Source organism: Caloenas nicobarica, chromosome 9 (assembly GCF_036013445.1).
Source record: "Caloenas nicobarica isolate bCalNic1 chromosome 9, bCalNic1.hap1, whole genome shotgun sequence".
In the NCBI taxonomy this organism is placed as follows: domain Eukaryota; kingdom Metazoa; phylum Chordata; class Aves; order Columbiformes; family Columbidae; genus Caloenas; species Caloenas nicobarica.
Window position 1 is genome coordinate 19569636 of NC_088253.1, and position 13518 is coordinate 19583153.

General features: G+C 43.2%; 1 protein-coding gene across 1 annotated transcript in view; it reads left to right on the top strand.

Annotated features, from left to right (window-relative positions):
* The first annotated feature begins 363 nt into the window (after positions 1-363).
* Positions 364-13518, top strand: part of CMIP (c-Maf inducing protein) — a 132697-nt gene continuing 119542 nt past the window's right edge. The window contains exon 1 of the mRNA XM_065640783.1: positions 364-1208. Coding sequence (XP_065496855.1) covers positions 912-1208 — 297 coding nt within the window. The 5' untranslated portion in view covers positions 364-911. The remainder of the gene's footprint in view (positions 1209-13518) is intronic.

Sequence of the window (13518 nt, forward strand, 5' to 3'; positions counted from 1 at the left end):
CCCCGTCCCCCTTCGGCCGCGTCCCTCGGCGGGGCGGCCGCCCCGCCGAGGGACGCGGCCGAAGGGGGACGGGGACGACGCGGCCCCTCTAAGGAGAAAAACGCTGAGGGGACGGAGGACACGCAACGGCCGCCCGCGCGGCTCTTCCCGCGCACCTCGCGCCGCCGCTGCCCTAAGCGGCTTCGGCGGCCATTGACGTCAGCGAGGGCGGCACATGACCCCCTCGGAACCAATCGGCTGCTCCCGGAGCCGCTCCGGCGAGAGAGGCTGATCGGCAGCGCTCGCTCCTCTCGCCGCCTCCTCCCGCGGCGGCGGCGGCGGCGGCGGCGACGAGCGTGGACACACACACACATTTCTCCCCCCACCCCCCCCGCCACGCCCGCACCCACGGGCGCTCACCCGCACCCACCTACATGCACACGCGCGCCCGCCGCACGCTCCCGCGCACACGCCCCGGGGGGAAGGAAGGAACCGCGGCCGGACGCCCCGCAGCCTCCCCCGCCGCCGTCAGGAGCCCCCACCGCCGCCGCCGGCTTTTGTCTGCCGCCCCCGCCGGGAGCCGACCCTCCGCTCGGCCGGCGCCCGCCCGCGAGCATGGACGCGGCGCTCTGAGAGCCGCGACGGGGACCCGCCGGGGGCGGATTTGGAAGTTTGAATAAGGATTTTTATCGCTTCCCTTTCCCCCCTTTCTCCGCGCTCCGGTGCGGTTCAATCCCTTCCCCCCTCTTCCCGGACATTTTTTTAATTTTTCCTTTTTTTTTTTTTTTAATCCGCCGTGTGGGGTTGGATTTTTTTAAATTTTTTTTTAATTATTTGTAATTTTATTTGGTATACCCGTCTCCGCCGCCCTTAGAGACCGGTCTCCCCCGGGCGACCGCCGCCGAGCGCCACCCCGGACCCGCGGGGCTGCCATGGATCGCACCGGCGGCTCCGGCGGGGGCAGCGACCGCAGGCAGACCGAGGAGAGCAAGCCGCTGCTGGGCGAGATGTCCGCTCCCGAGGGGAATAAAATGGGTGCCGCGCCGTGCCGGAGAGCCCTGCTCCACTGCAACGGCATGAGGTACAAGCTGCTGCAGGAGGGGGACATCCAGGTGTGTGTCATCCGGCACCCCCGGACGTTTCTCAGCAAGATCCTCACCTCCAAGTTCCTGCGGCGGTGGGAGCCGCACCACTTGACCCTGGCGGACAACAGCATCGCCTCGGCCACGGTAAGAGCCCGGCCGGGCCCGCCGGTACCGCCGCGGGGGGCGGACACAGCACGGCCCCGGCGGCTTCCCCGCCCCGCGGGGCATCTGCGGGGACTGAGGCGCCGCGGGGCCGGGGCCGGGGGGGCGCGTTGCGGGGAGCTGCCCGCGCCTTTGTGCCGCGGCCGCCGGGCCGTGCGGGCCCCCCCGAGGGGGTCGGTGTGCGAGGGGGGGCTCGGCTTGGGAGAATCCCGGAATGCCTGCGGGGATTTTTTTTTTTTTTCCCCTCTTTGTAATCCTAGGGATATTTAATTTTGTAGTTTCAGTGGGTTTTTTGAGCAAGTCTAATCTTTATTATTATTGTTATTATTACTATTATTATGTTTTTCCCTTCTTGTTTTTAATCCTTCCCTCCCTAACATGCCACTGACATGAAATCGCCACACCGATCCATTTCTATCCGAACCGGCAGATATATCTGCTGGCAAGCTGGCCAAGTTGGAGGTGAGGGAGGTGGAAGATGCTTTTCATGGGAGAGCGAAGGCTCCGGGCTTGCACAGGCTTCGCTCTGCTTTGTTTTAGGCCTGGTCTTGGGGCTCTGATTTGGTGGTCACATACCCTGCCCAGACACTGCTGATGTGGTCGTAAAATATAGAGATTCTTTCAGGGTTTTCTTCCTGATGGAAAATGATGCAAGAAAAAAATGTGAGGGGGTGATATCAACAGTGCAAATAATGTGCAATAGACAGATACAGTCTTTAAAAATATGATTTATATTTACATGTACAAGTTCGAATTTCGTGGACAGTGTTATTTGAATACTAGTATGTGATGTGACTACGCTCAAATTTTGTCTAATAGCAATTGTCGTAACTCACAAAACATGTTTTACACAGATTTTTAATCATTTGATACTTCAATTGCATCCTTTTTTTATTTATATGTAAATGTCTCATTTTTCTCAATGGCTTCATCCTGGCCTTCCTATAGGACACTGGTGATATGAGCGAGTGGATTGGCTTTTGTGTGCATTTCTGTTAATGGTGTATTTCAGTGGGTTTCACCCAGTCTGGGCTGTGCTCAGAGGCTGGATTTTTTCACACTCGGGTACGCAGAGACGTGGAGTGTGTAAATGCCTCTCCTGCATCGTGAGCGAGTATTCAGAGCAGGTTTTCAGGGGGAGCTCCTTTAACCTTCAGGTAGGCCAGCTGCCTGTTCTCACGGAGCTCTGTGTTTTGTGCCACAATGTCAGCTCTGCTGACCGTTTCCACTGGGCCGTCGAGGACATTTCCGAGGGAATATTTTTCTTGCTTTGATAGAACTACTGTGTCAAGGGAGAAGGAGCCCTCGGTCAAGCATTGCTGGAGAAAACCCCCAAAAGACACGAACAGAAGGAGTTTTTGCAGTTCTTCATTGCATTAAGATACCGTCAGCGTAGAGGGGAAGTTGAATATCAGTGGAGATGAGGCGTTTTCCTGGCAGGATCTGTCGCTGGGTATTTCTGAGCAGAGCAGGATACCGGCAGAGAGAGGCACGATCGTGCTTCAGACGTGAATCTCTGCGATGTGGCAACGCCAGGCGCGAAGTTGTGTTTGTGCAGGCGACGTCAAGCTCTGCTCGCTGGCAAAGCTGTCACCGGAGAAACCATCTCTGAAAGAATTTCTGTAGTCCTGTGGGGCTATGCTTTAATTAACGTTGAGGTGTTCTCGTTCCTAATTATTTTATGTATATAAATAGCGAGAAGATACTAAAACACTGTACGTACCATCGCAGGCTCCATTTTGTTTAAGCAGTGCTCTTCCTGTTGGGTCTTGCGCCTTATCATTTTTTTTCCACCACTAACTCACCAAGTAAATACTGTTGTTCGCAGAAATATCCGTCCTTTATTATTTCAAGTAGTGTCTTTAGTTTCCAGGGAGTAATTAGGGCACTAGGATAAGATCCACTTTCACTTGTTGCCTGAATGTATGAGTACATTTAACAGGTATCTTTCAGATATTGGTTCTACGATATCTAGATTTTACTCTTTTTTATTTTGATCTGAAAATATGTGATTTAAGCAAAATTAAGTGGTAGTTTAACCCCTACCTCTTATGCAAGTAGGGTACAGGCAAAATGCCAAAACCTCCTGGAACCGTAGGTAGATATTTAAATGCAACTAGTTTGGTTTTCAAGAGCTGTAGAAAAATATCCATACCGCCCATTGAAAGTGAGCATCAGGAGCACTCAACAACTTTGATAACAAGGTCATTTTTACACATAGGGCTTTCCACAGGCAGGGTGCTCTATGAGCAGCCAGTAATTAATCTTCACATCATCCCTTTGCAAATCCTCTGGCACGACAAGTTTTACTGCATTCTATGTAACATGAATAAAATTGAACAGGAAAATATCATCACTTTGTTTTGCATTTGAAAGCAAAAGTTGTAATGACAGCTAAATCCAGATCTGGCAAATTACGTCCCTGAGTACAGTGGGTAAGTTATTTGTTGATTCCAGGCACTTTCTAGCCTTTTTATTGTCATTTGAGAAACATATTTGAATTGAAGTCTTCTCCCCATAAACTCTTACTCGTCAATGCCCAGGCTGCAGTATAGGAGTTAGCATTATTTTGTGTATGGATTATTCATCTGTAGTTTTTTCCACATGTAGACACTGTATGTGCCCATACACAAGTCTGTATAATAAGACTCTCCGTACAGGTTTTTTTGTGAGAAGTAACTACTTCCATTGTTTAATTAGGCAGTTAAATATTTAGTGCTGACAAGACAGCTTTCTGTAGCAGAAGCGCTAGGCAAGAATGCAATGGAACAAGTGTTAGGCCGTCTTATTTTAGCCTAGTTTCAGGGGGAAAAAATAATGTTATCTACGAAGTGCTTTTTCTGACATCACAAGTGACTGTTTAAAATAAGTCCGTGTTAATAAAATAATATTAATACTTGTATTCTGAATTGGTACGTGCGCTCAGTTATCAAATGGAAAGGTATTACCTTGTGGAGAGTCCCATAACTGTAGGTGTAGGGACTTTATCTGATTGACGTGTTGTTTCCATTGTTTGCTTCATGTTTCTCATTTCTCAAAGAATGGGTTAAATATAGTACAGTTTCACCATTACAGTTTCACTCACATCTTGTCCAGGGTTTCATTCTGGTGAAGGTTTTTTTGGTGAGAGTAAACCCAGATCTGTAAATTTTTTTTTTTTTTTTTAAAGTAGTGTGGATGCTAAAGTCCCAGTAGGAAATTTTGATACTTAGAAACTTTGTTTGCCAGACAACAGCTTGCCTGGGGATGATCTGACTTTCTTCCCCATGGGAGGAATAATGTTTGTTTTATAAACACCTACCAAACTCAAATGTAGTGCCCTTACTAATTTTTTTTTTCCAGTGAGGTCTGTCCTTGCACAGCTTGAAGGGCAGTTGTAGTAAAAACAAAGGCAGAAATAAAATCCAATTTAATATTTCTTGTGTGATTTTTTTTTTCTTCTTCTTTCCCCTGTGTGCATGAAGAATAACCCTATGGCTATCTTCAGCAGAAATGTTAAAATTTCATTTTCGGTAGTTTAAAAGTAACCTTGTAACTGAACTTCCGTGCCTTTAATATCCTCCTGCCTTGTCCCTTTCACGTCTCTGCCCAGTTTTTCTCTTTTATTCTTTTTCTTGCACCGGTTGGGTGTAGATGTGCAGGACAGTGAGTTTTCAAGTACTGGGTTGCAAGAAAGACTTGTGATACATATGTATATGCAGCAGACAAGGAAAGAATAAAAGAGAGATTCATTTTCACTGGCTGGGGATGACCTCTCAAATTCCCAACTGGGAAGATAAGACATAATTGAAACCATGAAGTTACTTATTAATATCCCTCACGGAGGTGGAAACTTTGGCTTTTCATGCCCGTTTCACCTTTCTTGGTTTTGCCTGGGCGGGTGAGGCGGCTGTAATATAACGTTATATTCAGAGCTGGTGACAATCCTGAAAAGATCTGAGTGTGTTTTAAACTTTTTTTTCTGTACAAAAGTGATGTATGAGGACAATAGTTTATTGACAAGCTAGCTAATCAGAAATATATTTGAAACAAGAACATAAGTGGATTAGGGAACTACATTTATATTTTCTTCTAGCAACAAGAACATACCCAATTAATATTAAATGAGGCAGGGCAAGATGATCTGTTTCAAATAGGAGAAGCGGAGTAGAAAATTGTCTTTGAATTGTTTTTTAAAATTCAACAATTCTGCTACTGCATGTGTTTCGGCATGCTATTACATGTCTTTCCTTCCTTCTTTTGGTAAAGATAGAGCAAAAATTCCTATCAAGCCGAACTCATTGTTTACTTTAGCGCAGGTTCCCATTAGTTAGAAAAACACACTTTTAAAAATTAAATTTCCCTTGAAAAACAATTAGCTTAAGTGGGAAGTATTATGCAGAGCTCAGAAGTTTCAAAACAATCTTATAAGAAGAATTTTTTTTTAAAAGCTTTCCTGGAAAAGGAATATTGTAGTGTTATCCACATTCCAAACAGAATGATCATGAATTAGCTATAATAATAATACTAAAAAGTAAATAGCCTGTTTGGTAAACCCAGTGCTGTCCTTAAGTCCCATGCTCTGCCTACCGTCATTACGTGTATAAATGAGTATGAACACATAAATAACAAAGCAATTTAAGGTCATTTTTAAAGCCGTTATAACAATGGAATGCTAAATTACTGTTTAAAAATAATATTTTTCATTGTTTACTATTGCAAATGATTGTTTTCATTTGATAAGAGTGGTACCCAGGGGTTTTGTTGTACATGTTTTTGCTTATTCTGGGCTACTCTGTTGTTAGCTATCAGATATTTTCTTCAGGCACATGAGAGCGAGCACTGAATCTCATAATTTGCATACAACCCATGATAATGTTGAATTCTCTGCAATTTGAGAACAAATTGCTCCAGGTTATCTATGCTGTTGAAATTGAGATTCTACTTCAGAAGTGCGCCTGCATTAATGAAACCCACATTTTTCTGAAAAGTCAGTGATTTAATGGAATATTCCTCCATTGTAACAAGCTTATGTTATTGCTATATTCGTTTGTAGCTTGGCATAAGAAAACCTAAAATGATATTTCTTTAGAGTTGTTTAATGCCTACCAAACATACCTTTGAATATGTAGTTCCTGCAGTGGTTAAAAAGCATATTTATAAGTCAGTAGTGTTAAGGTACGTGTTTATATGTCACAGAGCTTATATAAAATATGAAAACAGAAGGTATATTCATTGATAGAGTGAGAGCTCTTAAGGCTATTAGTGTTAACACCCACCCAGTAAATTTTACATGTTTAGAACCATAAATAAAAAGGATACTCAGAAATACTTCTGCCTCATTTTTTCATTTTGGCTGGGGATTAGAGATGTGGTAATGGTCCCCCGAGGATGCTGGTGAATTGCCCCTAGTCCTCAACAGGGACCTGATCCTGCGTTGGAGTGGGACCGGAGGAGCTCAGCATCCCTCCGTGGAACTGTGAGATCATCTTCATTTCTTTTGTAGTGGAACGTGGTAATTAGTGATGGGAAGAGTCTGCTAGATCATTCAAGTCCTTCTAGGAAAGGATGTGCTGCCCGGAGAAGTTGCGGATGCCCCATCATTGGAAGTGCTCAAGGTCAGGTTGGATGGACTTGGAGTGACTTTATCTAGTGGAAGATGTCCTTGCCCATGGCAGGGGGGTTGGTCTAAATGATGCTTAAAGGTCCATTCCGACCCAAGCCATTTTATGATTATGTGAAACACGGAAAGGATGTTTAGTTTTTCAGTGGTGAAAGGCTGGGCCGAGAGTCCCGTCTGCATCAGCGTTCTGGTTTGCAAGCTCAGGTTTGTGGTGCTAGCAAGGGTGGGAGAACAGGGGCTGAAGTCTTGGTTACACCCAAATCGTTGGCAGAACTGTGGACACTGAGGGATGTTTTTGGAGGAAAAAGGCAGTAGGTTTAGAACACAGAGAGGAGTGATTGATTTATTATTTTGGAATGGTTTAATTTATTGCATATAATTTTTTCGTGCTTTTGAAGTTCCTAGATAACTGGTGGGCTTTAACGTGATACAGTAAAGTGGCTTCTCTCATTTCCTTCTGTGTTAGTAATCCTGACTGGACTAACAGGGTTGTCTCACCTCTCCACATAGGACTGATGAAAGAAGAGACTTACCTCAAGTAGTTCAAGCCTTTTGGAGTCTTTAGAAGCAATTAGATTGTGGGTTGCATGGGTAGATTGTGGCTTGTTTGTTAGTGTTTTGAGCAGTGCTAGTTGCAGCAGTTTTGTTCTGCGCCTGCGCATGTTTGTAGACATGTAGCGCTTAATTCCATATACAATAATGTGTCTGAAGATGATTGATACTTTAGCATGTGTAACCCATATAGAGTGCTTGTGCATGTGTGTACACTCAATAAAATAATTTCTTTTGCATAGTCTGATAGTGTCATTTGCAGTAAGTCTGTCTTAGGTAGTCCTGGCCTGTGCCGTTCATTTCTGCATCTGTGCCACGACACTTCAGTCTGTCTCTTGTATGGACTTAACAGTTTGCAGGGTCAAGTTGAGAAAAACTATGTGAACTGGCTGAGGAACACTTTCTCTGTATGAACATTTTGCAGATTTTTTGTCTTTTAACTGGATCAGGGATCTGTTTCAGCCTGTAGTCCGCCAGGCTGTTGAGGAAGAAGAGAGAGGGGAACATTGTAGGCTGGAATTGCTGCCAAAAACAATGTATTATTTAATCATTGCGTACAATTTTCCTGTTTTGCACAATATTTAAGAATGCAGGGGCAATACCAGGAAAAGAGAAAGACAATTGAAAAGCATACGTTATAACCGAACACGTCAATGGCGAGTGAAGTTTTAGCTCTTGTGGTTGCAGAGAAAAACATGAAGAAGTCAGAACCAGATGCCAAATTAAAAGGCCTTCACTTCAGAGGCTTAAAAATTAGGAGAATTTAACAATACTCTCTAGGTTTTGGAGGAGGAGGTCTTGTTTCAGGGTATTGTGGACCTTTGATGTTACCAATACTGGCATTTCCAGTACTTAAAGTGATTTCTTGACTTTGCCTCTTGGGCTGTCTCATGACCGATGGGACAGGGCCAATAAAGTGGGAAATACAAAAGCAGGTAACGTGCCAAATCGCAGAATGTGGTGTCCAGGGCATGAGTGAAGGCTATTTCCTTCTACTTGAATCTGAGTTTTGAGTATATTTTAAAATAATTTTAAGTATTTTTCCTTATTTTGAGATATATATAAAAAAAAAGGTCATATTTTTTCCTGGATTTGAGCATGTCTGCTGGATGTGTGCCTGTTACTAATTGAGCTCAAGAAACTCGTCAAGTTGCAGCGACTAAAATCTGAACTGGAAGTACAGTCGGTCACGTACATTCTTGGTCTCGCTCTGTTGAAATCAGTAGGGTAATTTGAGGAGGGGGATTACCATTCATTGCCTGTAACGTGAATGGCAGGATGTGCTGTTCAGAAACCCAGAAAGGTTCAGCGAAAGATCACGGTGCAGCTTTCAGGTTGGCTGCTGGTCGGAGGTGTTGGCTTGTACGGCTTTCTGCAAAATAGAGCCCCACTTTTTGTCTTTGCTTGGCAGATCTCGAGGCGTTGAGCAACCTGCACTGGAAGTGGCTCTTTTATGGGCAAGAGGTGTGCTGGAAATGTCCCTGTTGGACAGAACCGATACAGAAGCTGTTGGTATTTCACCCATTTTATGCCAACGTGTGCTTGCAGCAGTCTGGCCCTGGCAAGGGCAGCAGTGAACATCTTCAAGATGTGACGGACCATGGGACCAAGTGCTTCCTCTGCATCTTCATATCCTGGAAAGCCGGGGAAAACACATGCGATTTGCTGTGGTGTATTAATGTTTAATTGTTCAGTAGAGTTGTGGTGGATCAGCAAATACAATTACTGACAGGGCAAGCAAGGTGTGTTGTTGGTGTGGTGGGTTTTTTTTTTTTAAAGTCACGTCCCCAAAAAGTCATTGTACCATGGGAGGAGAACGAGCTGATGTCAGTGAGGGAGGGATATGTGGTCTGGCTTGCTGGGATGCCCGTCCTTCGGATTCCCAGAAAGGTCCTGCTGGTTGCCACTCCGTGAGGCAAGTGCCGGCTCCTCCTGTCTCTTCTCCCTGGACAACAGAGGTTTGTTAAGGAAAAAAAAAATGCTGTTTACTGCAAATTGTTCTCTTTTTTCCCCCCGTTTGGTCTTGAAATTTGCTGCCACCCTGCTGTGGTACATGGTCCTGGCTGAAGCTTGCATGAGGGTGAATCCTCTACAGGAGCAGCTGCCTGCAATTTCTCGGAGGCACAGCAAGACGGTGCTGCTGGTTCCGCTGTTATTTTGCGTGATATTAACACCTGTAGCCATTTTCGCTTTGGAGGCAGTGGCAAAGTGTGAGGTTTAAAATGGGATAAGCCTTTCATGGGCCTTTGAAGTGTCTCTCTGCCTTGTCTGCTCAGAATTACCACTCGTTTCAGCGGTAAGAGCTCTTGCACTTTCAAAGTATGTTGCAGGTTCCCCAGAGTTCTTGTTCCTGTGACATGAGAGATTGCGTGATTTTCTCACTGGATGGAAAATGTAAAAGGAAAAATTGCTTTCACTCTCATTGAGGAGAAGACTAATAACCAGGGTTTCAAAAAAAGATGAATAAAAAATGAATGTCCAATGCTTCTCAAACTCCAGATCTCAAATTTTATGATACTAAGCATGGTGATGTTGAATGCTTGGAACTATCACTAAAGGGCTTTTGCATCTGGGGTTTCCAGTGCTTAAAGAAAACCTGAATAAAATAAAATACTTTTCTCCTTTTGAAAACTTGAAAACTCAAATCTTAAAGCACCCAGAAATTGATTTAGGTTTTGTGAGATTTTGTTTAGAAAGATGCCTCATGTGGTACAATAAACGTTGCCTGAAGAAAGCTGAGATTAAGCTACATCAGAGGGGTTTTTTGAGAATACATAATTGTACTCCCAAATGTAATTATTTTATATATTTCTTAGACCTAAAGAAGAACCGTGCTTGCAAGTGATAATGAGAAATAATATTTTTTTCTCTTATTTATAAATAAGTTGTGCATAGTTTTGAAGTGTACAGATGTCCATGCATATTTTATGGATGAGATTTCTGGTGTTGTTAACCAAGAGGTGAGGCAAGAATTTTGTAAACAAAAAAGTTGCCTTCTCCTTTATTTATGTGTAGACAATTAACATCTAACTGAGCAAAATTAAGTAATTGCATGTGCAGGTAGGCAGTTTGGATAATTTTTAAAAGAAAACTTTCCCCCTGCCCCCCCCAAACCTGAAGATATCCATGCTGTGTTCCCAACAGTAGATTTCGAACGATATGGAGCAGATATTTCTCAGTGGTAAAGCTGTGATATTGCTGTTTTTTACATGGTCCTTTCTTCTCAGTCTTTGTCTGTTTTGGCTATTTGAATATAAGCTTTTGGGGTTGGCAGGTGTCTCTTACCATGTCTGGTTCCTGTTGTAATGAGGTTCTGTTGTACCGCGGAGTTTTTTGTTTGCTGCTGTAATACAATTAGTGCGTATTGTGAGCAGGCAGTGTTTTTGTTCTGTCTGTGCAAGCACCTAAAATAAGACTGAATGATTTCGTTATCCATTTTCAGGGATGGGCATTATTAATAGTAAAGTAGAAACTGCTTTTTAAAAGAAGCTTCTGAAACTTGCCAAGTGGAATTGAACTTTTTAATCAAAATACTAAGGGTGTGTATGTGTTCCATAAATATGAATGTCTGTTTGACCTTCTGTGAACAAAAAAAAAAAAAGAGGGATTCTTTTTGGCCTTTAAAACAATCAGAAAAAAAAATGACTTTTGGATGACAGTATAATGACTTCATTCTACAAATCCTTGAGTTTCAACTTCATTGTGCTTCAACTGTCTCAAAGTGCTTTATGGTCAGTGGTTTTATACATGGGGAAAACAAAGAGACAAAGAAATGTAGATTGGACCTTTCAGACATGTCTGCTACTGTTGGTTCATGGTTGATTTGCAGTCCCTGCTCAGTTGGTGTGTGCATCTGTGGTTCATTCTGGAGCGTCTGAGGTTGGACACCAAGAATCAGCTGCATGTCCTGATAGCATCAGCTGGAGTGCCTTGCCCTCATGTTCACGATAAATCACTGGTAGGAGTTGGAGGAAAAACGAAGTTTCTTTGTCTTGGTGGCCAGGCTGCATCTTCCCTCCTGATTTTGATGGCTATTCATTTTCATAATGGTTGTAAATCTCATTAAAAAATCGGTCCGAGCGTGGGAGAGTGACTGACAGCAAGCCTTAGGGTGTTGTGCTCTTTTTACTACCCTTCAATCTTCCTGCAAAGAAAATATCTGTCGGGGAACCAGGTGCCAATCAGTTCCAGTCTCTTGCTCTCGGCGGCCTGCATGCTTTGTATATGCTCCTAATGGTCCCTTCTGACAACCTACCACTTCGCTTTTGCTTTAGAGGCTGAGATTTATTTCAGAAGTAGAAAGTCAGGGAAACCTCGACTACACTGAAATTTTCAGGATGAGAGTGATCTTGCGAAATTACTACAAAAGTGATCCATTTTTGAAAAAAGATCAGCAGTTCTCTCTCCCTTCTCATACCTTGGATTTAATTTACAAACTTTGTAATGTGATTGCAGAGGCATCTCAAAACATTACATTTCTCTCTGTTACAAAGTAAGCTGGAAGAAGATAGGAAACTGAAAGTAGAAAGTTATGTGGACTCTGGAGTAGTGGATGGATGAGCCATTGGAGTGAACTGATGCAATTTGCAGATATTTTTCTGGTAGCTATGCATTTATTCTAGCTGGGAATCTGGGTTGTTCCTGGCAGCTTGAAAAGGTAGTTGCACAAGAGAGGTTTCTACTCAGGTGGACTGTGTTGAGTGAGATCCATCCATGTCCTTGTCTTGTTTGTAGTCAAATGGCTGTGGTTTGGGTACTTGTTGATTCCTTGTGGAATATGAATAATGTTCAATGAAGCAATCGTGTTCTTTAACCAACAGTAACATAGAACAGAGAGGTTTATTTGGATGTCTGGAGAAAGAAAAGCCAACATCATGTTAAAGTTATCATTCAGTCATTGTTTAAACCAGAAGAAAATCTATGCATTTGCTGTAAACTGCTACCTTTAATAAAAAGGTCATAGTAGCAAGGCTATGGGATTGGAAAAGGAACTTCAGCTTATTTTTTCAGTGCAGGAGAACTAAAGGAATAGCAATACTAGCTGTGTAGTTAAGGCCTTGAAGTAGCATCCGTGATGCTTTTTGTTATGAAATGCAGCCAATTTTCTTGCTGGTATATGGAAGTGAAGAGCATTGATGAAAGATATTATGGAAGTACAAATGATTAGTCATTACTGTGTTTAGTTTTTCTTTCAACTTTTCATGGATCTTTGAAATTCTTCAGGGTTGGTGGTGTGTTTTTCTTTTTTTTTTTTTCCTTTGGTTGCTGCTATTATGGTGACTTTTGAGGAAAGCTTTACAATTTTTAACCAAAAAGTAGCCTGACATCCAGAGGCACAGAACAGGCTCCTCTTCCTCTCCCTGAGGAGCAAGTGGCTTGAGTGGAGTCCTGGTACTGAAAATCCCATCTACTTTGTATCCAAATAATGTGAACATTGAAGAAAAGTAAAACTTGTGCTGGCATAGAACTTAGTTGCTGAAGGTGAAAGTATGGACACAATCGACATGTCTTGTCTGGCTAAAACCACGTTTTCTAAGGTTAGGTAATTCATCTTTAGTGATTGCTGTGAAGGGAATGGGAAATAAAGCTGGAAAAGGTTGAAATTAAATGAAATGTGCAGGACCAGACGTGTTTTGGTATTAAATATTGACATACCTGTTCTAGGTAACCACTTTGCCTTTAGAGCTCAGTATTTGCCTGAAGACTGTAACATTGTCTTGCTTTCATGTTTATGGTGGAAAAATCATGGGCATTGAGAAATATTGCTAATTGTTTCTCTCCTAACACTACCTTACGGTTCTTTTGGTGCTATGTCACTACCTCCCTTGAAATTAATCTCGGATTTATTGGAAGTTATTTCAAATGTCCCCAGTGACTTGGGTTGACTAATGTACTTTAAATCTGCTGAAATCAAATCTGTTGTGGGAGTTGACTGTTTATAAAGCTGCTCCCTCATGGAGACAGAAGACATGGGAAACACTGAGCCCTCCGTGGTGCTTGCCCAAACATAAGACAAATCCTCTGTGGCTTTAAACCTTAGGGCTGGTGTGTAGTTTGGTTGGTTTTCAACCTGGGGCGAGTCAGGATTGAGGCAGCACTAGCTATCCGTGTTATCTATATATTGTACGGGCTGTGCGT